Below are 26638 nucleotides of genomic sequence, written 5' to 3'. Positions count from 1 at the left end.
CATGTTAATTTCTGTTCCATTTGAAATGCAGGAAAATATCATCTGCCAAATGGAAAAGGACAATCGGTGGGAAAAGAAATGTTCTTTTCAAGCTTCTAAGAGCAGTGACAATGGAGAGAAAAAATACTATAAAAAGTAGGCAGCTCCTTTTTCAAGATTTTGTTTTCCATGTATTCTGCATGATTAACTGTACACAGTTGCTCTTTTGGAGCCCTGAATGACTGAACACAACATCACAGGGCTTAAAATGCCTTTGCTGCATTGCACTTTGCATTTGGGGGGAATAGGGCTCAGCTTTATGGCAGTTTTACCAGTCTCTAGTATAATTTTTTAATACATTCATACTTCCCTTATTTGCCTTTTTTAATGTCAAACATTGCACATAAGATGTTCTGCTGTTGCTATGCAACTGCTAAATCCAATATTTAATATTAATAAAACCCGAGTGGCATTAGCATCACTCAGAACAGTGGGCTAGCAAACTACGATCGTACAATATCCAAGCTGTAAAACTTGGCAGGGACTTCAGTGTGCAATTGCATGCATGGCAAACTGTGGGGCATGAGTCACTGCCAGTTACTATTAAAAGATTGATGAGTTTGAGTAAAATTTCTGAGGTCTTTTGATTTTTATACATATATACATATATATATATATATATAAAATAGAAGTTCTGAACAAAAAGATCAAGAACAAGGTTGGTTAGCTATTTTCCTTAAGGTTTCATTTCAGAGTCAAATTCTGAGGGTCTCTACCCATATGTTAAAAACGTTATAAACTATTCAGCGTTATAAACCTATGGGTCAATACCCTGATTCTCCTATTTTTCTTCTAGGTCAGGTTGGTCGGCCCTTTCCCACTGTTCCTGCCACTTCCTGAAGCCTGAATTGGCTTTTTTTGGAGGCAGTGCTACTTCTCTGCCTGACAAGGTGCTGTTCAATGGGATGTGTTTCCAGTTTCTCCTCTTCCACCTTGTTTTCTGATTTCTCCCTATTTCCCTTCACTCTTGACTGTTATTTCACCTTTTTTTTTTTTTTTTTGATTCTTGGTTCTTTCTGAGATTATATTTTTAGTGTTGTACCTCAGCAACGCTTTTGCCATCTAACTCATGTTGCACCTTGCAAATTCTGTAGCATCCTGCATTGGATTGCTGAAGATGTTGGTGCACTGACACTCTTGCTGACACCCAGAGGGATGAAACACTGTTTGTCATTTCCTTTTGAAGACTGCTTTCCAAAACATAACTTAGATATTAGATCTGGATGAAGTCAGAATTATTTTAGAATTACTGCTCTTTTGAAGTGTAATAAACTATTTCCTTCATAGTACACAATCGTTTAGATTTTGACTGATATCTTAAACATTGCTATTTTGGGTAGTTTATCTGTCCCTGATTCACCCATGCAAGTTTCTCTAAATTTAAGACCATACTTTTGTTTCTTAATTTGTTTTTTATTTCTTCTTCTGCCACTCAAAGATTCAAAGAAGTAGGAGAAGCTAGAAGCCCCTAGCTACTTGCAAACCATTCTTAAAGCTACAAAGCAAAAAGTATTGGAAGGGATAGGGAAGGGCAGGCAATAGTAAAGTTATAGTCCTGAATTTTTCTGGTTATTCCATTTTTATACATTTTTATAAGGTGGAATTTGTCTATCACCCCAAAAGTAATCTCTGTACTTTTCACACTCTGCTAACCCATCTTCTCACAGTACTGCGTGGTGAATAGCTCTCTAGATTTTTTACTGCCACCAGGGGGGTTAGTATAATATTGATTTAACTTTTCCAAATAATGGCAATAATTTTGGTGCACATTTTCCCTCTTCTGGAATAAACTTAAATTGATTAGATTTATTTTAGGTGAGGTATAAATTGTGGCATTGAAGTAGATTGGACTGTGTGTGTCTTGAGTGCAAATCTGTGATTGAAATTTTATTCTGTACTAATATGGCAATGCTGAATCCTCCTCCTTTTAATTTTCTCTCCTCAAAACTGCAGTTCTTGAGGAAACACTGATTCTAATGTTTACTGAAATTCAGAAAAGTAACTGAATGCCACTGAGATGTAAGAATGTATTTTTGAAATTGGGAAAATTTACCTTCTTTCAGTTTTGAGGCTTAAATGAAAGTATTTTTGTTTGCGTAGAAATTACTCGGCCGCGTTGTAGAACCTGCAGCTTCCTATGTTCTTTTGCAAATGGTTTATTTCCATGTTGTAATGTTCTTTATTTTTAACCTAGCTACTTAGAAAACTGCAGGAGTCAGTGGACTCTGGGTTGTGCTCTGATTTATCAGTAGTTCAGTCATCACAATTGACCCGTGTATCTTGTAATACTTGGAGAAAACGTGTTGAGCTCTGTTCTTGGAACAGATAAATATAGAACTGCTATTGTGAATATTGTGGTGACGTACTAATCTAGAAAGCTAACAATTCTTTTATTTGCTTTTAGGGTTTGAAAGTATTCTAGAAGGCCTGTTTGGACCTGGATTATTAAAAGATCTCAGTTTGTTTAAAGGTATTCAATCTCTATGTTTGTATCTTGTTCTGCATTTCTAATGACAGAAGCAGCCTCAGCTCTGCCTCTAGAAAATGTGTGTTACCGTGGTGATTTGTGCTTTTTTTTCCCCCTCCCCCAGGCAGTGCTCACAGTTAGTTTCATATTGGCTAAAATTACTAATGAGTGTGCGTTCAGCTTTATGTAGCTGGGAGTGTATTTTGCAGTGCTCAGAAAAACAGATTTGTTGTGCATAGATAAAATGTATATAGTTTGGTAATCTGGGGATTTAGAAAAATGGCCGAAATGAAGCCTGAATCCTCAGAAAGCAGGCAAGAATGTTGTGAAACAGGTATTTAATTCAGCATTTCTCTTTTGGCTCCAGTTGTGTCGTGGTTTATGAATATGAAGTAATTTGCTATTCTTCTGATTTACAGACTGTGAGCCTGAAGGTGTTTCTGATTGGTCTTTTGATGAAAATTGTCTTTTCTGCTGCCTGAGAAGAGAAAAAGTGAAGGTAACAATGCAGATGTGTGAAGCTAGTAGTTGTAGGGGAGGGACAAAGGGAGGGAGTTTGCTGCTCCTAGTTAACTGAATATGGAAAATCTGCAACCTCCTACCCCTTTCTCCTTTGGAAAAAGGTTTTCTGAATTAAATTATGCAGGTTAATGAACAGACTTGCCTCTTTCTCTGCAACTTTTTCTTTGTAGTATGTAATGCAGGTGGTGGGTTTCTCTTTTTCTTCCCTGTGCATTAGCTCTTTCTGTTTGGTGTTTTTATTTGTTTTGTTTGGGTTTTCCTGAGTTCTTTGTAAGGGATCTTGTTGGGAATCATGAAACCTTTCCCAAGGGAGCTAGACTGTGGCTTGTGCATGTTTACTACAGTCAGATGATAGGCTTATCTTCAATATGGAAATGTGGTCCATTTTAACAGTCTAGAATCTTGTTCTGTATCTTGGAATCTTCTTCCCTGTGGGCCATATCCTTTTATTAAAGTGCTCTTGTGCATGGTAGATTTTTGTACTGTGCTTGTTCACAATGAAGTCAGAACCTAAACATGGACAAGTCAGGTTTGCCAACACAATAAACTTGCAGTTTATTTTCTTATGGAGATTATAGTTGTATATAAAACAAAAGCTTTGGTGCTATACTGATTGTTGTTCAGCCCACGTATTGAAATTGTGATTGTTCTATAACATAGGAAGGAAGGATCATCTGTCTTGGCAAAACTTCCTTTACTGGAATTTGTAACTACTGCTTCTTCCTGCACAATGTAAAACAACACCAGAATGGATCTCTATCAACTTAGGAATTAAACAAAAGCACTCTTTCCTCTGTAGCAGCTAGCATGTAGCTGACTGGCTTGTCCATAAAGGAAGTACCTTGTTGACACTGATATTTGCCGTGCTGCCAGTTCATGCATGTTTCTGTATTAGAGCTTTTATTAAGGCACAAGAGGAGGTTTAGGAATGCTTGCATTTAGAACAGATGTAAGTCATAGTTATTTCATTGAGACTGACAACAGGTAACATGTATGTATACTTGTGAAAGGAGCTCTTTTTTTTTCTTACCTCATTTCATAAAAGGACAAAATCCAGTGTTAAACACAGCTCTGGATAAGCCATTGAATTGATTCAGAAATTAATTTTGTGGTGAATGAGAGGCTGGTCATAGTGTGGGCCAGTGTATGGTAGGTATTCAAAAAGGCAGTCTTACTGCCCTCCAGCCTCTCTGTCAATTCTGTTGGGTTTGGGTATTTTGGCTTTTTGGCTTGTCTTTGTTTTGTTTTTGAAGGCATAATATGTGTCCTTTTAGGTCTAGGGTTTTTCTGTGTCATCTGAGAGATGGTAGGGTGGGAGTGCTTCCTTTCCCCTGTGGGTGCAGCAGATTGCTGCCCTGCTGGCACTGATGTCATTAGCTTGCAATACAGAGTTAAATATGATTCTTTCACAAGAGCCTTCAAAAAGTGTGAATTTGACAACATCTTAATTAGAATTCTAATATGTGAGACTAAATTGTTGGAAAAAGGGTTGTAACTTAATTGGTATTTAGCTAAATAATGGACAGTCTTCAGTTAATTCAGTTCAACTAAATTTAGAATGGTACTAGTTTTTTTAAAATCTCTTCCATTGAACATCTGGACTGATCTCTAATTCTTTAGGGAGTTGCAGGCTGTTCATGTGCATCCTGTCACCTTGTTTGGAGAAGAACTGGGCAGGGTGGCATGGTTTGGGTTGGTGCTTGCATGAGTGCTGAGTTGCAGAATGAAAAGGTGTGTAATGGATTGTGTAGCTGGGAGCTGGATAGCCACAAGCCATGTATTAAGATAGTGTGTGGCTGTGGCTGGCATGCTTTTTGGGGTTTTTTTGAGTACATAATTACCAATACCTCCTTTTGGATTAGTCGAATAATCAATCAATCTACTTGATTTTCACCTGTAAGTGACATGTAGATACCTAGTGTAACAAGTTCAAAACCAATAAATATCTTCAGGGTTTTTTTCTGGATTTCATTTGCCCATGAGAATTACCTGTAACTTAGGAGACCAGTGGCTGTGCATAAGTAAAAATGAGTTCTGGACTTGCAGGATGAGAATTGGAGGCCAGTATTTGTTTATTGGCAGAGCTGCTTATGGGGTGAGAATCTACATTAGCTGTCCCACTCAGTGATAGTTGTTAGTGCTTCTGCAGGCAGTCAGGTTCATTGCATGACTTCTTCAAAGGATGGAAAACCACCTTTTGAAGTATTCTAAAAATATTAATGTATTTGTACCAGCAGTTCTAATTGCAACTACTGAGCAAATACCTGCATTTTTGGCAGTCAAAATACAAGACAAGTTTTGATAGAGAAATGGACTTAAGTGTTTTCATTTGAATGAGGTAACAAAATACAGACAAAGTAGGGAGCCAGCATCTTCCCGGACATTTTTTCCCAATTCCAAAGTGTTATGTGCAGTAATGTAGAACTTTTAGAAACTGGATTTTTTCTTTTCATCACAGAATGCAGAATACACCATTGTTTCTGCATGGTGTGATAGGAGAATAAGTGGTTACCTAAGGTGCTGCTACCAGGTTATTAATGTGGGTGCCTTTGTGCAGAAATGGACAGGCACCTTGAAAGACAAAAAAAGCCATTTAGCAGCTCTGGCTGCCTCCATGAGGTGAGAGAAAGATTGGGATGGGACCAAATCTGACACCAAATCTGACAAATTCACATTTGGATAATGTGCAGTTGTGGTAATTCTCTATTGCTTGTGGTCTTTATCACTTTTCCTTCTAAAAGGTTGTGGTACAGCCAAGACTCATCAATTGAGATGAATTGAAGTGTACTTGCCTTATCTCTTTTTAATTATGATTCCTAATTTTTCTGTGTGATTTGTTAAATAATCTGACTGAGCTATCATTACAGAAGAAATCTTTGGCTTCATGTAGAATGTTTGTATCAAATGAGGTGGTCTGTAGTGTCATTTGCTCATAGTTGGAGCTCAAGCCTAGTTTAAGAAAGGCCAGAAGAAAGGAGAAACTGGAAAATGAATCCTTTAAGAATATTCAGTTGAATATATTCATGTAGAAAAGAAAACACTGTTGTCTACAGTGACATAAAGCAATTCATGTGTATTAAGAGAAAAAAGGAACACACATACATGGATACACAGCTAATCTCATTGGTTGGTGAGAGCAGAACAAGAAGGATAATACTCCTAAGCACATTAACTATTTTATAGATATATTTAAGCTACAAAAATAGCAAGAGAGAAAATTACTTCTAGGAGCATATTCTGGATTCATAGGCTGCTTGATGCCAGAATATTGATTCTGGTCTGCAAAGTTCTCTAAAATACCTGGGCTTCAGTGAAAGGACCTCTCAAAATTCCTTCATTTGTGAAGAAGTGTGTTAAGGTACAGCATTTGAAGAAGTTATTTTAAAATTCAAAATTACTCTGTTATGATTTGGGTATTTTTAAAAGCTTGTAATTATTTTACACGAATCTGATGGCCTTTGACTGTGGAGGAGCATAACGAGTAAGATATGAACTGTGGTAAATGTCTGAATAATTCTGAAGAGAAGTTATCACTCATCTAAAGCATTAACTTGTAGAATAATTGAAGGTGGCAAAGGAAATATCTAAAAATGAGTTGAAGTTGTAGAACTCCTACAATTTTTGATGGCTTTAGAATGTGTTTAAGCTGTGTACAGAGTTCCCCAAGTGTGCTGGAACATGCTCTAAAACATTTTAAATGGATTTCATCACTTAAACTCAAGCATTTAGACTGTCACTTTTGTATTGTGTCATTTTAAAATTATTTGATATGGAGACTAAAACTTGAAAATATTGTTTGTGATAATCTCCAGATGTGTTTAGCAGTAATGCAGGGTTGCAGCTTTTCTTGTGCATCAGTGTTAATGTAAGCATGTTGTGGTTCCACACCGCAGCATGCTTACATTTATATTTCACTGATATATTTCTTTTTCCCCTACTATAGATAATAAATGATAGTCAATAGCTATGGATCAAGTTGCATGTTTTGAATGTGATAAATATGATGTCAGTCATCGTACTGTAAAAAAAATATATTCAGTAAGTGAGGGAGGTCTTAAAACTGATTAAACCATCTGAATTTTGTTTAATACTAAGCTGGGAGCAGTTGTAGTTGCTTTAAAGGACGTGCTCAGAATCGAAAATTATCTTGATAAATTTGAAAAACAGGACAAGACAGACCTGTTTTGTCAAGTCACAAGTTTCAGAGGTCTTAAAAGTGATAGGAATGTGAAATTGGTAAATGACTTCATGGACTGTTTCAAGAGAAGAATTTGTGTTAATACCTGGAGAGGAAAACCTGAATGCTGGTGAAGCCTCAAATGACTGTAGCATTTTGAGAGATGTAAACAAACTGAGTATCGTTGAAATGAAAGCAACAAAATGATATTTTCTTGCAAGTAGAAGGGACGAAGAGGTCTGCTACCCTTAAAGCTTGTCTACAGAAAATTGTTCTCCTTTTTGTTGGCTATGAATTAAAAAGACTGTACAGTCTTAAGGAAAAAAAAACACATTGGAGAAGACAGCCTAGGGGTGTTTAGCAGTCCTTTTTTTACTCAGTGTTCCTGCTTTTACAATGAGGTAGGGTGGGAGGCTGGAGGGAGTCCATGGGATTGACCAGTCAGCCATGGGTGGTCTCTGGGCAGCCTCCTTTTTTTTCCCCGAAGATGGATAGGAATTATCTCATCCTGTTCTAGCTTGTGGGCTCTTCCCATTCCATCTGTGTGTGTGCTGTGGCTTAAACATGAAACTGCTGTTTGCACATCTACACCACAACAGCCTGCATCATAGAGTTCTCTTCATGTCAGCAGTTCAGCATTGGAATTGCTGTATCAACATTTCCTGCAAGGAGGCTCTCAGTGAGCATCCAGCAGTAGTGCTGACAAGGCTGGGCTGCCCAGGATAGGTGTTCTCACAAGGTCACACACTGACCTTGCCTTTTGAAAACCTCAGCTCTGTATTTCTAAGGCTCTTTGACTTAATTACATTGTTATGCTGTTTATCTTAGTGTACAAAAAGAGCTTTAGCCCACAAAGAGCATGTGCAAACCGCTCCAGGTATCTTTCTCTGAAGGTTTATTGTTCAATAGAGTGATGCTGCATGTTCACTGGTGGATTCCAGGAATGCTCTGGGGCATTCTCTTCCCACCTGAAGAGAAGCACAAAGAGAATAGAAAGAATCCTATGTTATAAATAATACCTAAAAGTAACTGAATGGCTATAAATACCCTGAAAAAATGCCCAATGAAAATACTATCTAGATATTACTGGGTTTTTCTTCTTCCTATTACCTGCATCTTGCTACTGAAAACTTAGATGTGATTTAGGACTGTAGAGCAAGTGAGTAAACCTGAAAGTAGTGGTTTTAAATAATGGTTATTGGGAAGAAATACTAGAAAATGTGAAAAAATGACACCTAAAAAATCAACAACCCCCCACCCTAACCAAACAAAAAAAAAACCCCAACAAAACAAAACAAACAAAAAACAACAGAAATCAACCAACCAGACACTCCCAAACGAAACAAAAACACCTCACTTTTGGAAGTAGAATAGCAATCACAATCAAATACTTAGTGTGAAAGCTTGAATTTTCCTTCTGGGGTGAAAAATCCTACAGATTCCTGGCATAGTTATGGTACAATAGATAAGAAAACAATTGAAAAGTGCAATAAGCAGAACTACTCCCAGTATATTTTGTCTCATGTAGTCAGTGCTGTACTGAACATGCCCAAAGACTTTTTTTTTTATTCGAAGAGTTTAAATCTGACTTTTTACATAACTGTATTTCTTTGTTTTGATGTCTTAGCATGGACACTGATAAAAACCATACATGGAAGGAGATGCTCCTTAATTTGGGGGGGTAAAAACTAAGCACTGCCATTTTCTTCCTATTATTCCTCTTCTCTCCTAAATGCAGATCAAGAGATCCTTTACTATGCTGTTCACCAGCATAAGCCACTTAGAATTCTTTCTTCTGGCTGATCCCTTTTTCTTCATTCCTTCTCTATGTAGCAAGTGTACAGCTTTAGTTAGTTTCAGTAGATTAAATGGTACTCTTCTTATGTTGCCTTTGTGTGAGTAATATAAAATACATTTGTTTATGGTGAGGCAGGGTGCTACTGGACTATTTTTCCACTGAGTTACCAGGCTAGTACTTACAGTGTCTTGCTATAGATGCAAAAAGTACTAGGAAGATTTGAAATACATTGGCCAAGGGTTTTTTGTTTTGTTTTTTTTTGTCTTGGCCAAGGGTTATTTTTATTTTAGGCTTCTTCCAGAGCTATAGTCTGTTAAAGAAGAAGCTTCTCCTGTAGGAGCAATCAGGTTTGAATCTCTGGTATGGAAGAAAACCTCAGTCATTTTGTGAGGCCTTCACTTCTGCAGGCTCTTACCTTTGCAGAATCAAAGATGTTTTTACTCACTTGTTACCTCTGTCATTGCATGTTCTGTTTGTCATAAAATACTGCTTTGTGTCTGTCTGAGATAGTATCTCCCTTTTCTTTTGATAGAGAGCTTTTGGAATCACAAATATGGTGTGAAAGCCCATCCATGTGGTTCAGGCCAGAGCATTTGGTATTATTACCCTTAGCACACAGTTTGTGTGACTGCTGCGTTTGTTAATTTACTGTGGGCTTCTCATATAATCTTGCTTCTTAAACCTTTTGAAGTTGAGACAGTGGAAACTTAAGATTTGCTTATTTTTCATTTATTGTGATTTTTAAATGAATTTCCAGTTCTTCCCTTCTAGTTCCATGAGTCTGAAATCAACGTATACAGTAGAGGCCAAAAAAACAGATGCAGCCTAAATATTATGGTAACTGATACTTTATAAAGGTTAACAAAACAAAACACTCCCTGAAGCCAAAGAGTAGCTGTGTATACATTCCTGCAGTAGGTAAATACAGGTATCTTTAATATAGCTTAAAATGAAAGTGGAAGGAGACGGCCAGTAAAGAGATTTTTCTCCTGAGCCAGAGCAAGGCATTAAACTGATAGAAATGAAAAAAGGTGTGTGCATCTGGGGGTGGAACCTAAGCATTTAGATTTTGTATTTTTGTAACCTTGCCTTCTAGTTTCTTGACTGTACTTAAAATGAATGATGTATCCTGACATCTCACGTGCTTAATTATCCTAGTTTGAATTTATTCTTGAGATTACTCAGCTGCTTCCAGTTGTGAGAATGGATTTTATTTTGTTGTAGGTGTTGTAACAGCTAACTTAAATTTATTTCACTTAAAAGTAGCTACTATTGAGATTCTTCACAAAAGGTCCTGTTTGTTGATAATATTTGGTCATTTTTTACTTAGTTTGCATGGATATATGGAGTAAGGAGAACTGTGGATATTTTGCCTTCAACAGTTATTTCTTGAATCTAAAAATAATAGCCAAAGAACAAGTGCTAGATATGAGATTTGCAGCCAAATGCTTTTCTTCTTTATAATGCACTCTTATTTTCTGTATTGTTATCAAATCTTACATTTGTGTAAGATCATCATCATTTATGTCTTGAGTTGTAGTGTAAGGTGTCATCAAAGTATGTATTCTACCACCACCTCCATCACCTTCTGACGAACTGTTAGTGATAGGTCCTTTGTATCAGCTGCATACCCCACCGATGAGCTGGGTGTAGTGTTCTCTTTGTTACACCCAGCCCATCTCTGCTAATGTGCCGTCAAGGACTCCCCAAAACATCCTATGTCTTACAGGATTGCATCATTCCATTGTAAAATTCCCTGTCCTGGGGGAGGTACTGAATGTTCCTGCCTGGATTTGAGGGTGGTGTATGATCTCAAGGTCTGGGGACTTGGGGGAACCACCACTGGACCCCCAGGGAAGGAGCAGACCTTTCCACAGGACCACTGCTTTGACAAGTCCACATCCATCATTTCAATGGGACTGCAGCCACCATTTAATCAGACTGCCACCCCCACCCTGACCAAGAGGGTGCCAAAACTCTTTGTCAGTGTAAGCCAGTGTTTCTGTACTGTTGCCTTTAATGTAACTTTCCTATTAAATTGTAGCTCCCTGTGGAAATCACTTGCAAGGTATTTGTGTGGGGTTAATTCCTCCCTCTGGTTGACCTTCAAACCAGCACATATTTTGGCAACCAGCGTGCAGCATCCTGAGAGACATCAGAATTGCGGTTTTACATTGTATTACAGAAACTGCCTATTCACCATGATGCTTGACATGTTTGCATGGATGTTGTACCTTGCTCTCCATATTTTTCTACACATGGGGAAGTATTTGCCAGTTGTGATATTCCTTTTGAGACCAGGGAATGCTATGAAAATTGCTTTGTTAGTTATTTATGTATACTGCATGATAATATCAGAAGCAGTGAACCTCATTTAGATGATATATTCAGTTTTGTTCTCCTGTCCTGGTCTGGACTGCTGGTTATGGGGCCTTGTTAATAATCTCACCCAGCCAGTGGTGGGAAGAGTAGAGAATGGTGTCTTCCAGCTTTTCAGGCCCAACACAGCAGTTTTTGAAAATACTGTGTTTTGTCTGGATGTCAAGGATGGCATAATCTTGTTAATTTTACTCAGTCTTCTCTGTATGGCCTGTGCTGTGTACTCCATGCTTGGAGTCAGGACCAAGCTTGGTGTGATCCAAGCATATTCAGGAGGAGGAGGAGGAAAAAAGAAGCCAGTCAGCAGGCCCTGTCTGAGCCTGTCACTGAGCCAGGACTGTCACTGAGCCAGGACAGCCTAAGTCAGTGGCAGTTGCCTCTGTTCAAGAAAAGGAAATTGAAGAGCAAATCGGTCAGCAAAGGGACTCATGAAGAGGTAGCAGGACCTTCGTACCCAGGTGGAAGAGACAGAGCTGGAGATCATCACTCGGTCTCTGTCCCTGGGTGAGTTGTGTGAGCTGCAGAGTGAGTTCACACGGCAGCTAAACAAGTCCATTCTGAGCTGGCTGCTGCACATCTGGGACGCTGCAGCCAATGACACCTGAAAGGATGACATTCTGAAAGGATGTGGGCATGTCTGTAGCTTGGAAGACAAAATTGAAGAAGGCCACCAGAAACTGAGGAAGGAGCTTAAGGAAGGAATTTACCACATCTTGCCAGAACCAAAAAGAGTCTCTGTCATTTGGACCAGATGTCCTCCAGCCAAGGAGAGAGGATACACTCCATGAGGTAACCTCTGTTTTTTCCTTCAGGAGAGTGGAGAAGACATGAAGAAGTGGGGTGTACCTCTTCCTTAGCCACCCAGGTACATGAAGTGAAAGGAGGAGCAACAACTGCAAGAAGCTCATCTAGAGTCAACGCTGCTTTGGTCTCTCTTAGACAAGGCTCCAGGTGGTAAAAGAATGATGATATTACCGACCCTTTTGAGGGGACATCAAGGTCATATTTACTGGAGGAGAGCAATGTGTGCAATGACCGGGATTTAGAGGGGCCCTGCCTTTAGCCAGGTAGGGGACGGGGACAATCGAGTCTATTGGACTGTGTGGATCCAGTGGCTTGGCATGTCTGACCCACAAAGGTTTATGGCTTTGGTAGACACCAGTGCTCAATGTACCCTGATGTCATCAAGGTATGTGGGAGTGGAATCCATTTCCATTTTTGAGGTGACAGGGGGATCCCAGCAGCTGGCTGTATTGGATGCTGAAGTGAGCTTGACTGGGAAGGAGTGGCAGAAACACCCCATTGTGACTGGTTCAGAGGCCCCATGCCTTGGCATAGACTATCTCAAGACTCAAAATTACATTGCTGGGCTTTTAAGATAGCTGCTCTAGAGACAGAGCAAATCAGACAACTGAATACCTTGCCTTGTCTCTCAGACAACCCCTCTGCTGTAACAACAGGTACCAATCACCACAGCAACAGTGCACCATCAGCAATATCACAGCGCCGAGACTCTCCCATCCATAAGATGATTCCTGAACTGGAGAGCCAAGGGGTGGTCAGCAAGACTCATTCACCCTTTAACAGCCCTCTATGGCTTAAATCCCGTAGAAAATGGAGCCTGACAGTGGATTAACTTGGCCTGAATTAAATCCTGCCACCGCTGAGTGCTGCTGTGCCAGCCATGCTGCAGCTTCAGTACGAGCTGGAGTCCAAGGTAGTAACATGGCATGCGACCATTGACATTGCCAAGGATTTTTCTCTGTTTCTTTGGCAGAAAGAAAAAGCTAATGCTTTCACCTGTAAGGGTGTGCAATATACTTGGAATTGACTGTCCTGGGGGTGGAAGTAGAGTTCCACTGTCTGCCATGGACTGATCCACACTGCACTGGAAAAGGGTAAGGCTCCGGAACATCTGCAGTGCATCAATGACACACCATCATAGGTGGGAACGCAGCTGGGAAGCCTTAGAAAAAGGAAGATTATCCAGTTTGTCCTGAAAGCTTGCTATTAAATGAAGTAAGGTTAAGAGACCTGCTCAAGAAATTCAGTTTCCAGGAGTAAAGTGGCAAGATAGACATTCCCAGATTTCAGTGGAAGTGATTAACAACATCTATGTCTCCACCAACCAACAAGAAAGAAATGTAGGCCTTCCTAGGTGCTGTGGGCTTTTGGAGGATGCATATCCCAGAGTATACAGTACAATTGCAAGCCCCCTCAATCTCATGACACAAAAGAAAAATTATTTCTGGTGGGGCACTGAACAAGCTTTTGAATTAAACAGGAGATTCCCATGCAGTAGCCCTTTGGTCAGTCAGGACAGGGCAGGATGTAAAAAATGTGCTCTACACTGTGGCCGGGGGAAATGATCCTTCCTGGAGCCTCTGACCTGAGGACACCCGAGGATGACTGCTGGGATTCTGGAGTTGGGGATACAAAGGGTCTGAAGCCAGCTGTACCCCAGCTGAGGAAGAGATTCTTGCAGCCTACAAAAGGGTTCAAGCCACCTCAGAAGTGATTGGCACTGAAGCACAGCTGTTTCTGTCAACCCCACTACCAGTGCTGGGCTGGGTCTTCAAAGGGAAGGTTCCTTCTACACATCATGCCACTGATGCCATGTGGAGCAACTGGATCGTGCTGATCACACAGGGAACCTAGATGGGAAATCCTAATCTCATTGAGATTCTGGAAATCATAACAAGATGTCCTGAGGGTGAGAGTTTTGGACTATCTTCTGAAGAAGAAGAGGAGCAGGTGACATGCGCTGAGGAGACCCCACCAAATAAACAACTACCAGAGAATGAAAAGCGATAACGCCCTCTTCACCAAGGGTTCCTGCCCAGTTGTAGAAACAAACCTGAAATGGAAAGCTGCTCTGAGGACCCTCACACAGAAAGCTGCAGCAGCTACCACGGGACAAGGCAGATCAAGTCAACTTGCAGAGGTTAAAGCCATGCAGCTGGCTTTGAATATTGCTGAATGAGAGAAGTGGCCAAGAATCTACACTGACTTGTGGATGGTAGCTAATGCTCTGTGGGAATGGCTGGATCAGTGAGGAAAGGCCAAATGACACCGCAGAGGGAAACCCATCTGGGCTGCTGACATCTGGCAAGACATTGCTGCCTGGGTAGAGAAGCTGACTGTGAAGGTCTGTCACATCAATGTATGTGTACACAAAAGTCAGGCTAATGAAGTAACAACATGCAGGTGAACTTTGCTGCCGAGATTCAAGTATCTCAGGTTGATCTGGACTGGTAGCACAAAGGAGAATTACTTCTAGCTTGTTAGGCCCTCAATGCCTCCAGTCATGAGGCAGGAGATGGGACATACCGATGGGCCTGTGACCAGTCCTGTGGACTTAAACATGGACAATATCTCTCGTGGATGACTGTGAGACGTGTGCTGCAATCAAGCAAGCCAAGTGGATGAAGCCTCATATGGTATGGTGGACAGTAGTCAAAATACAGGTACGGGGAAGCATGGCAAATTGACTACATCACCCTTCCCCAAACCTGCCAAGGCAAGTGCTATGTGCCGACCATGGTTGGAGCAACCACTGGAGGGCTGGAAACCTACCCTGTGCCTCACACCACTGCCCAGAACACCATCTTGGGCCTGGAAAAGCAAGTCCTGTGGAGACATGGCAGCCCAGAAGGAACTGAGTCTGACAGTGTGACTTGTTTCAAGAGCAAACTTATAAAACCCTGGGCTAGGGAACATGGTGTTGAGGGGGTGTACCATATTCCTTATAATGAACCAGCTGCTGGGAAAGCTGAATGGTGCAGTGGACTATTAAAAACCACCCTGAAAGCATTGGGCAGGGGGACCTTCAAAAACTGGGAGTTGCATTTAGCAAAGGCCACCAGGTCACCAACAGCCAAACCTCCGTCAGTCAAGCTGGTCCTGCCCAGTCAGAACCCTTGCACATTGTAGAAGGAGATAAAGTCCCTGTGGTACACATAAGAGGTATGTTAGGACAGATAGTTTGGATTAATCCTACATCAGGGAAAGGCAAATCCATCTATGGGATTGTTATTGCCTGTTTATACTTGGTGAGTAATGCAGAAAAATGGGGAAATCTGTTGTGTACCTCAACACACCTAATTTTAAGCAAGAACTGTGTGTAATGCTTCATTGTGTAGGGGTATATAAAAAAGGGTATTAATTTGGATATAAATGGTGTAGAATAAGGGTTGAATAATATCTTAGGTTACAATGCAAGGTGCCACCAAAGTATGTATTCTACCACCACTTCCATCACCTTCTGACGAACTGTTAGTGATAGGTCCTTTGTATCAGCTGCATACCCCACCTGTGAATTAGTTGTTGTGTTTTCTTTGTTACACCCAGCCTGAGGGTGGTCATTTCTGCTAATGTGCCGTCAAGGACTCCCCAAAACATCCTATGTCTTACAGGATTGCATCATTCCATTGTAAAATTCCCTGTCCTGGGGGAGGTACTGAATGTTCCTGCCTGGATTTGAGGGTGGTGTATGATCTCAAGGTCTGGGGACTTGGGGGAACCACCACTGGACCCCCAGGGAAGGAGCAGACCTTTCCACAGGACCACTGCTTTGACAAGTCCACATCCATCATTTCAATGGGACTGCAGCCACCATTTAATCAGACTGCCACCCCCACCCTGACCAAGAGGGTGCCAAAACTCTTTGTCAGTGTAAGCCAGTGTTTCTGTACTGTTGCCTTTAATGTAACTTTCCTATTAAATTGTAGCTCCCTGTGGAAATCACTTGCAAGGTATTTGTGTGGGGTTAATTCTTCCCTCTGGTTGACCTTCAAACCAGTCCAATTTACAACAAGAAAACAGGACAAAGTACAATGTTCTGATGCAGCCAAAAAAACAAGGTTTGATTTAAATAAATTCAACTTTGCTGAGTACCTGAAAATGTTTTGAATTTAGTAAAATATTGAATGCCTAGAGAACTTCATGAATTTTGGAGTCTGGAAGATCTTACAAATATTAAATATCTTTGCAGGAACACTTAGTCAGTCTGGATGAGCCAGCCTCGGAAGCTGGACAAGAAGCTCTGCTTAGACAAGAGCAAGCAAAAATCATTCGTTTTGAAAGGCAAGCGGAAGAGTTCCTCAATGCAGTCTTTTACAGAAAAGGTTGGTTTTAATGGGGGAGGAGGATGTGGGAAATGGTCTCTCTTGTGATCTTTTTGCATGCAATATAGGTATCAAAGATCTGATGTTCAGTATTTTTCAGTTATCTTCTTTATATATGTTTATCAAGGATACAAATTGATTCTGAAGTAATGTGGCAACATAACAGTGTGGGCTTGGGACAGTGGAAGGGAGTATTGATGCCTAGGGAGCATAAAACTGTTTAACCCTAAACCAAATCTCTCCATGAGATCACTGGTGTTTTCACTTTTGGAGAGATGACTCAGTTCTTACCCCGCAGAACTGTTCCCCATAGCCAGTGTTTAGGTGGGTGGACTGTTTGGAAGGAAGGTCAAGTGGCAGTGGTGGTTGTAGGCGGGTAATGTGTTTTCTTATTTAAAAAAAAAAAAAAATTATTTTGATGGGATATGTACTAATGCAGTTTTTTTTAAAGGCCATCAGTCTTTTCACTATTGGTAATGATTACCCACCCTATTCCCAACAATCTAGAGTATAAAATATTATTGGAATAGTGCTAAGGGGAATATATGAAGAATTCAAAATGTGGTCAGCAAAAGAATTGCTGTAGAATATGCCGAGAACATGCTCAGTGCTAGAAAATCACCTAAATATTTTCTGGAGAGTTGTTGCTTAAACTGCTCTTAAGGAAGGCACAGAGCTCATTTCACTGTTTTCTACAAATCTGAGAAACATTAATCCAGAGGTTGCTTCCAAATGCATCCTGAATGAAAGTACATCGTACTTATCAGTCTAACCCATGTGTGAGAAAATCTGCCAAATCAGTAATTCCAACCTATCTGCTGGGGCACAATGCAAGGCTTCAGTTTAACAAATTAGAAATTGCTGTAGCCAGTCCTCAGCCCCTCCTTCCAGCGACCAAAATATTTAAAGGTGTTTTAAGTAGATAACAGTATCTTTGCCTTTCTTTTATAACTCAAATGAATAAATACAAGCTATACATTATGATGCTTCTATACTTTTTGCAATACATGCAGGATGGTAGGAAGGATAGTCATTGCATTACTACTGATAGTTCAGATAATCCCTTTATTCCAAGGCTTCCTTTTTAAGTTTTCTTTTTTTCTTGTAAGCTTAATGTTTCCTTTTGCTTTTGAGTTTATCCCATTTATCTTCAAATCCAGAAGGAATTTAAGAAAAGTAAAGTCTAGAGAAAACAGTTTTTTTTATGTTGCTTTTTCTGGTGACGAAAAAAAAAAAGCCTTTCCATCATTTCCAAATTGTTTATTAAAGACCTCATTCATTTACCACTAAACTTAAAACATGTATGACATGTGTCTTTTAGGAAAGTATGCTTTTTTAAATTCACTGAGGAGCCAGCAGCAGATACTGCAGTGTGTTAATGAAGGGTATAATACTCTGTCCGTGGCTTTATACTAGAATAAAGATAATGAAACATGTCAGATTTTTAAGAATCTTTGAGATTTTTTTAAAATATACCCTTGTTTTTCTTCCTTGGACAAAGCTGTGCTTGGTGCAAGAGTAACAGGCGAGGGATAGAAGCCTAGCAGGAAGTCAGTTCTGAATCTTTAATGCATGATTTTGAGCTTGCTTGTATTTAGATTGCTTGAAATCTAACTCATGCTACTACCATAAGATCCCAAGGCACTGTCATACCAAAGAGGACACAAAGAATGGCAGAACTCTAACGTTCCTACATTGCTCAGAGATGCTGAGCTCTCCTGGCTTCCTGCCAGCAATTCGTTTTTTTCTTCTTTCCATCCTCACTGCCAGTAACATTTGAGATGGGTATTTTGTAGCCCGGGTAGATCAGAGAAAATGCATCTGCTCTCTGAACACTGGCCACACATTAATGTACTGAGCATGAATGGGGAATTAATAAGGTCAGCAAACTTTTTCAACAGGTTTACTGTTCCTTAATCCTAGTCCTTTCTCTGAAGTTTGTGTCCCTGGCACTCTGACCCAGTAATGCTTCCTTCAAATACTCGTATTTTTCCAGTCAAAGCAGAGTGGTAGTACTTAGTTGTCTGTTACCTTTACTTTGTGGCAGGACAGGACCTTCTTCTGGTTTAATGAAATAATGTGTTTATTTGTATGATACTGCCCTTTTAAGATTTTGATATAAAAATACACAAAAGCTATTAAGGCTTTAAAGCTCAGAGGTATTGCTTCAGACTAGGTATAGCTGATAATTTTTTGCTGTATTTTCTCTTCTCAGAGAATTTCTATGTTTTAGTTAATTTTAGTTTTATTTTCCTAAAAAAACCTGGACAGGTGGAGTCAAGATAGATATGTGGTTGATTTCAAGTGATGCTGGATGGGCACCAGCACATGTTTTCCACTCTTGAACAGCTTTAATCCTCAGCATGCAGGCTTTATATTAAGCAAGAAGCCTTTAATGTGCTAGGTACCTACCCTTCTGCTTGGAAACAGAGTTTTGTGACCCAAATTAGTGCATTTATCTTGAACAGCACTAGAAAGTTGTCATTCTGGTCTGATTCTATGAAGTTGCAGCTTACAAGGATGCATGGCTGTAGGCATATGTAATATTTTATTTCTGAATGTGTAAATATGTTCAGATGTAAGCATTTTTGAAATGAACATAAGAACATGGTGCACATTGAAGGCCTGGTTCTTTGTTCAGAAAACACAAGTGCCATAAAGCTCTGCATTCCTGCCAGCCCCACTTGTGTATGCTGCAAGCACATGTCAAACAGTTGGTATCTGTCTGGTCATGCCATCAAATTGTGTCTCTCTGGGCCTCCTTAGAGCCTTTCTATGTCCTTCAGGAGGTCATAGTGAAGAGATTAGAAAAGTAGAAGAAATGTCACCATAGCAGAACAAAACCTTCTCGCTTTTCCAGGCTGGTGTCCTTGTGGACCATTTGGGAAACAAGTGAGATTATAAATGTACCAAAATTTAGGTTTGGTTAATTTTTTGGTGTCTTCGTAAAACTGTAGTATTTGATACTTGAGAACAAGTAAAATCTACAGGATGTTTTAAAGAAAATGGTTACATATTTACATAAACATCCTGGAAATTTATAGGATTTACAGAAATTTACTGTAAGAATGTACATGGTGACTGTATAAGATCTTAGGTGTAGAAAGCTGTGCTTGACAGAATGGAATTCGGGCCTGATAAGTATTTCAAGCTCAATATGGTGTTTCATCAAGAAACAGGCTGCTACTGCTGCTCTTTGATTTGTAGGCAGCTCTGCTCAAACCTTCATGTCAGTCGTCCTTTACACATACCATAAAGCTGGTTTGTTGTATTGATGTACTTTTGACAAAAATGGTGGCAAAAGGTAAATCTAACACTGAAAGGTCCCACAGAAGATTTTCCTAATGCTTCTAATAGCTCAATCTCAATAGATTACCTTTCAACCTGGGCAATTTTTTTAAAAGAGGTAGTAAACACTTCTCTATTGTTCCCTCTTGAGAGCTGCTTTTAAAGATTTATTTGGTCTTCTACTGTACAGTTGTTTTCTGAATGTTTCTCCGGTAATAGAAAATCAAACCTTTTGAGCCATTTCTGGAATAGTGGTGTGATTTTCAGTGCTTTGGGGTTTTTTGGGAGTAATGTGGGTAGTTAGTTTTTGTTGTTGTTGTTTTGGTTTTTGGGATTGTTTGTTTGTTTAAAAACCACAAAGCTGATTTGGCCAGAGAACACAGTGTTTCAAGTGAAGTGGCAGGACTTAGCTTTTGTGATTTAGGAGTTACAGATTTACTTTTACATCACAAATTACTACTGGTCTAAAATACTACTGGTCTAAAATAGTGATTTTTGTCAATAAATTTTTGTGCTGTCCACATGCCCAGATACATTTTTATTTATACACTATTTCATAGAAATAAATTGCAATGTCTACTTGTTCTTTTTCACATCCGTTACTAATAGATTTAGCAGCTCCTCTAGAAATAGAATTACTTCTCATGTGACACATTTTGGGGTTTTGTGTATATGCAAGTTCTTTGGGTGATCCTGCATTGATTGCGTTGTTAGAAATATCAAAAGGAATACATAGAATGAGATGGAAGACACTTGAACATTTGATCTTCATGCAAATTATTTTAATTTATCAGAACTACAGGGCTTTATTTATCAGTAAACTTATAGGGGACTGCTGCAAATTTATTTTCCATTTTACCTTTCTGTAGCTGCAGGTAAGTTATGCAACTCTTCCACTGTGTAACCTGTTCAATATTTTTGGATGAGCTCCATTACTTGGCACTTTAGTTCTCCTTTCCATTTCCACACCTCTTAGAGGTCTGGTAGAATATATCTGTATTTTAAAACAAAATATGAGATTGTATATTTCTTTTAGCAAAGTGTTATTTTGGGAAGATTGTACCACAGTTAGCAATGGTTCTTATTCAGGTATTCTAAGGCTAAAGTACATTTTCTACAGAAACTATTTTATCTTTGGGGGTTTTTTTCCTCCGGATTTGTTTTGGTAAATAAACAATGATTTAATATAAAAGCTGTTTTACTTAAAGTGCTTCCTTAAAAGAAATCTCTGATATTTGCAGACAGTCCTAGGGTCTCTGACCCAAATATTCCCCTAGTGGCCCGTGAGATCATGCAGCGAATGATCCGACAGTTTGCTGCTGAATATACCTCAAAAAATAGCTCTACTCAGGACTCCAGCCAGCCCAATAGCACAAAGAACCAAAGCCTGCTGAAAGCATCTCTGGTCGCCTCCTCTCCCACGGCTGCAACTGCTCAGAACCCTGTGCTCAGCAAACTGCTCATGGCTGACCAAGACTCACCTCTGGACCTTACTGTCAGAAAGTCTCAGTCAGAACCTAGTGAACAAGGTAGGACTCTTACCAGTGTCTTGCATCCTGTGGCAGTCCCTTAATGGCATTCTTGCAGAACCAATTAGAAGGTTGCACTTTTGCATAAAATGTAAAGTGGAAAAGCAGTAGATGTTTTTACAATTAAATAATGACTAGTTCAGTATGGCTGGGAGAGAAAAGACTTTTTGGAAGAATGTAGACCCATGAGAGATTCTTCTGAAGAAGGGCAAGGGAGATGGACATGGTCTAGTCTCCAAGGATGAATGTGCTGTTCCTACTGGTAGCTGCAAGAAACAGTCTTCCAAAATAGACTGTACACTTGCTGATAAGAGAAGTTCACATGGTCATGAAAATCGTATTGTTGTCTCTTCTCTGAAGATTTAGTGCACAATTTGACTGAAAAGCTGATTTATTTTCTTTCTGGTTGCGTGTGAGAAGAGTATCTTTAAAAAGTCTGTGAGAAATTGCTTTGTGAGGGCTATGAAAATGATACCCATGAACTGCACTAAACTTCCAGGTTTGTGTGTTTGGAAGAAATGTCTCTTTTCTACCTTAAAAATAGACTTGTTCTGCAGAGCACAGATTGAATAAATCCTAACAGTGTTTCAGAGCTTATTTTAATTCAAAAACCTTCCTTTCCATCAATAATGCTTTTTTTTAAAGAAGCAAATTCTGTGAGTGATATAGTATATGAACTTTTCTTTTCTGAAACTGTTGAATCTTAAGTGTATCATACTGATTAAAATTAGACCCTTTATCCTTCTTCAGAAAAATGTTAGTGCTTAAAGTCATTCTGTCACAGTAGGCTGTCCATCTGCAAATGGAAAAGTTGCCTGAAAAAAAGCCTTTTTCTAGCTATGACAGAAAAGTAGGTATCCCTTTATTCTTTTAAATTTGATTTATGAAGCTTTTTGTCCACAAGTGAATTTTATGTGTCCAGTAATATGTAGCTTGGACATCTGGACACATTCTGCACTTATAGGACTTACTGAAAGCTGTTATTGCACTGCAGTGAGAGGTTGAATAGTGTCTCTCTTGAAATATGGGTCTCTGCAGTTATCTGATAGGCATTTGTTTCTAGCTGTCTTTATTATAAATGCATTTTGTGAGTGTGTTTTGCATGTATGTTTGTAAATGTTAAACTGTTCTCGTTGTTAAACTTTTTGCTGAAAGAAAGAGGGAGAGAATTAGTTTTGCTTTTGGTTTGTTCCTTTTTAATTAGAGGATGGTGTGATGAAGAAAAAAGCATGAACATGAACTGTTCTTTAGTTACCATGTGATGGAAAAAGCTGTAAGATAATGTATGGTGTTCATAACGCTCATTATGCGAGTAGAACATGTGCATATTGAATTATACAGTAATCTGTTTGCTGATGTAAATTTTTTTCCCAATTTACATTTAATGTAATTGGAAAGAGATTTTGCCAAACTTGTTAATGAGAGATTTCAGAGGCTGTCATGAAAGATTGCTAGTGGTGCTTTGTGGTATAGTTGGTTCTAGGGGGTTGAAGGGAACCCAGCTAGTTGTACACTTCTCCCTGGGGTGTGAGGTTGGCCCTGCTTCTCCTCAGGGGCTTCTAGGTCATACCGACTCTTCTGAGGGAGGAAGCATGGATGCAAGTTCCTCCAGCAGCTGCCTGTGCTGTCCAGCCTCTTGAAAAGAAAGACTTGATCCAGTCTGTGTCTCTTGTGCCTGAATAAGTGTTGTTCGAAAAGAAAATTTAATTTTCTGCTTGCTTAAGTTTGGGTTATGGTGTTCCCAAATGCAGTGGGTGGAACAGCTTTTTGTAAGCTAATTCTAGTTCACTGTTTATCATGTTTTTTTTCTCCATATGTCAAATGAGAACTTTAAGCAATGCGAAAGCTGCCTTACATTGTTCTTGTGTTGGGTGGTATTCACTTGATTAGATGGAACGAGTGAGGAGCTCTCATATGTCTCAAGTTCACCTTGCCAACAGGTTTCATTTATCTCTGCCTCATAAATTCCTCGTTTCAAAGTTTCCAGGAACTTCAGATGTCTGGGCTGCTTCAATGACAATGCTGCCCTTATTAAAATGACCAGAATTTCAAGCTGCTTCAGTGCAGCAAGAGCAAGACTTTCCTGGTGAAGCATGCTCCCTTTTCTGGTGCCTGTAAATGCAGAGTTTACATAAAGGTTTGCAGGGGAGCATGGGGGAGCTTGAGGATGTGCCATTAGTGAGAGTGGAGGAAGCAGTCTAACAGGAAAACCAATTTGGCATATGGAAGAGAGGGAATAAAACGACACAATAGGAGGAGAAAGGCAGCAGCTTTTCCAGTAGGGACCCATTGGAGATATGAAAAAAGAAGATGAAGCTGGCTGCCATGTGAGAAGAAATCTCACATCTATGTGTGTAATTATTTAATTTCCAATATGAAATTCTCAGTGAATTTTCCTACAAGAGATTTGGATAAAAAAAGAAAAAATTCCTAGTACTGGCTTGCAGCCTCCCTTTAAGGAGGGGAATATCTCAGATTGACAAATCTTGAAGATTGTCTCAGTTCTGGACCACTGAAAGGTAGTTATGTGATAGGCTCTGTTGTATCCAGAACTGTCACTTGTAGGTGATTTGTTATGCTATGTCTCCTGTAACAGATGCACTTTTAATTTTGTTAATTTTTATTGTGATTTCTGAAGACTATATTGAAGTCACATGTAAACCATATTGCAAAAAAAAAAATCCCAAGCCTTATTTTGTTTAAAAATACAATAAACCAAAAAATGTGTGCTAAAAATGACTTCAGCTCAGAAGACTTGCTTTGTCTTTTCAGCTGAAGACAAGATCAGCATGGCTGATCCTGCTTCTTCAAACACTGAAGTCATTCTTTTGTCTCTACAGACGGTGTGCTTGATTTATCCACTAAGAAGAGTCCTTGTGCTGGCAGCACCTCTCTGAGTCACTCTCCAGGGTGCTCTAGTACCTCGGGAAATGGGTAAGAGAAAGCAACTTACTATGACCTTTTAAAACAGTTTTTTACTAAAAATGTGTGCTTAGCTCCTGGTAATTTTAAGTTTCTTTTGGTGTTAACCCTTTGGAGTAATGTGTTTTCAACTTGTACCTTTGGCAAATACCTTCACCCCACCTGCCAAATAAGAGTTGTTGCCAACTGAGACAGGTTTAAATTGCAGTTAAAGACTCTAATATCTGGGTTTTTTTGCCAAATTGGTGCTTATCCAGAGATCCTTCCATTACCTGTTTCTTGGGGTTAGTGATAGGTTATTGCTGTTAACATGCAAGTTCAAATAAGTGCATGAAGAGTCTTAGAGGCTTTGCAGTATATTTAGACTTCATTTCACTTAGGGCAAAGTTAGCTAACAGGAAAGTTTATTTTAGAGGTAACAGTGGTTTGGGTGATAAACCATGCTGAATTAGATTTAAATCACTGTGTGATTTTTGTTAATATTTCCTCGCATAAACCACAACTTAGAAGAGGACATGGGGCAGGAAGTCTGGTCGTTCAGAAAACTTTAAATGTAACTTTGGATTTGTGATTGTTCTGTAGTGCTGAACAAGTTTTTTTAAAAAATAATCACAAAGTATGTGGTGTACTACTCTTGCCTAATCAGTTTAAGGTGTGAAATACTGTTAAATAGAAAAACGATCTTTAGGTTTCATATTTCTAATGGTCACCATTTGCATACATTTAAAAACCCTTTACTCTTGGTCAGGGTGGTACTGGAGAGGCTGACTGGGACAAAGAGGGGGTTTGGGTCTTGATTATCTTGAAGCTGCTGTGAACAAGTATTTTTTACTGAAGTACAGAAATAGTATATGGTTTAAAGTGCTATTTAATTGCTGAATTTAGCTTTATGATAGCCTTTGAAAACTTCAAAATCTCAACTAGCAACCCTCTTCCACCACCATTCCCATGTACTGCTAACAGCTGATTGAATTTTTGCACTTCTCTTTGGAAAAATATACGGTCTCGGATTTCTCCTTTCAAGATTACTTTTCCATTTAATATTTCTATTAATAAAATACTTCAATCCCTCTTTAAAACTTAAAACTTTTTACAATTCTTTAGCATAAACCTTCACCAGCAGTACTTCTCTAATTCTGAACAGGTTATTTCCATCTTTATTTTCCTAGGAAGGCAGCAGAAGCCACTGAGGCTCTGTACTGTTTGTTCCCTTGTTTGTGAATCAAGTGAGGGCCAAAGTCCAACACACAGGGATGGCAGGGCCAGCATCTGGCACTGTCCTGCTCAGTCCTGTGGGTCCAGAGAGGATGTGGCATACTGGCACCTGTGGTTACTTGTCCAGGTGTGTGGCATATGAGGCTGGCTGCAGTTTGTTCAGCATCACTAAGTCGGGTGTAACCCTCTATTAACTGCCTGTATGACCTCTATTTAGGTGTAGAATCACTGGTGCACCCTGTGATGCTGATACATGCTGTAGAAGGGGTGGAGAATGCACATTGTCTGAGAGGGTTCTCTGGAACTGCAAACTTTGATCCATTTCTCTGGATTTTGTTCTGAATCCTTGTTGACTTTTGTTGTGCACATCCTATGACTTGTTGCATCCTGGAGAGAAGTGAACAGCATGTGTATCAAGCATTGTGTATGTTACATGCCAGGTTCTTGCAATGGACGTCTTTTCTCTAAAGACTCTTTTTAATCCCAGTGTGATGTTAAAAATAATAATGTAGCTTTTCAGCTCTATGTATCCTATCCTTAAGTAATGCTGACTTAGCCAGAGGGCTTGACGCCAGTATAACGTCCCAGAGCATTAAAATAGATTCTCTTTGTTAATTTGTATGCTGAACATGGAGAAATTTGGAGGTGGATTTTGAAACCAATGTGACTTAATAACTATAGGGGGCTAAGCAATCAAAGCATTAAAATAGATGTGACTCTCTGCAGCAGTAGTACTTAATTTCATAGAAAGAACACTTGTGATGAAAGGGAAATGGTAAAAATACATACTGCCTTTTTTTTTGTTAACTCTTGATCTGAATGACAGTTGGTGCTTAGATCTTCCTTTTCCTAGGCATGCTTTTTATCAAATGAGATTCAGGGCTCTGTCTATATGCAATTAGTTGTTAAGAGAGCAGTTTGGTAAGTCTAGTGTAAGTGTTTTTCTTTGTGATCTGCAGTATCCAGCTTTCATATTTGGTGCTTAATGAAATTCAGGCAAATGCCTCTGAGGCCTGCTAAGCTTTTTCTTTTATCCTGAGCAGCAGTTCTTCAATATGATGTAAGCAAACGTTATCCAGGGTTTCCACCTGTGTGTAGATACTGCAGGTGGCAGTCATATTTACATGTTGAATATGTTGCACTTTGGCTTACTCTTTTATTACTGTGCTTGTTTAG

At 39.4% G+C, this 26638-nt stretch overlaps 1 protein-coding gene across 1 annotated transcript in view; it reads left to right on the top strand.

Moving 5' to 3' along the window:
- Window positions 1-2925: 2925 nt before the first annotated feature.
- Window positions 2926-26638, top strand: part of LCOR (ligand dependent nuclear receptor corepressor) — a 33555-nt gene continuing 9842 nt past the window's right edge. The window contains exons 1-4 of the mRNA XM_058810687.1: window positions 2926-3005; window positions 16376-16508; window positions 21038-21325; window positions 24166-24259. Coding sequence (XP_058666670.1) covers window positions 21088-21325; window positions 24166-24259 — 332 coding nt within the window. The 5' untranslated portion in view covers window positions 2926-3005; window positions 16376-16508; window positions 21038-21087. The remainder of the gene's footprint in view (window positions 3006-16375; window positions 16509-21037; window positions 21326-24165; window positions 24260-26638) is intronic.

This window comes from Ammospiza caudacuta, chromosome 9 (assembly GCF_027887145.1).
Source record: "Ammospiza caudacuta isolate bAmmCau1 chromosome 9, bAmmCau1.pri, whole genome shotgun sequence".
NCBI lineage: Eukaryota > Metazoa > Chordata > Aves > Passeriformes > Passerellidae > Ammospiza > Ammospiza caudacuta.
The sequence above is the reverse complement of the archived record's forward strand: the minus strand, read 5'-3'. Positions and strand labels throughout refer to the sequence as shown.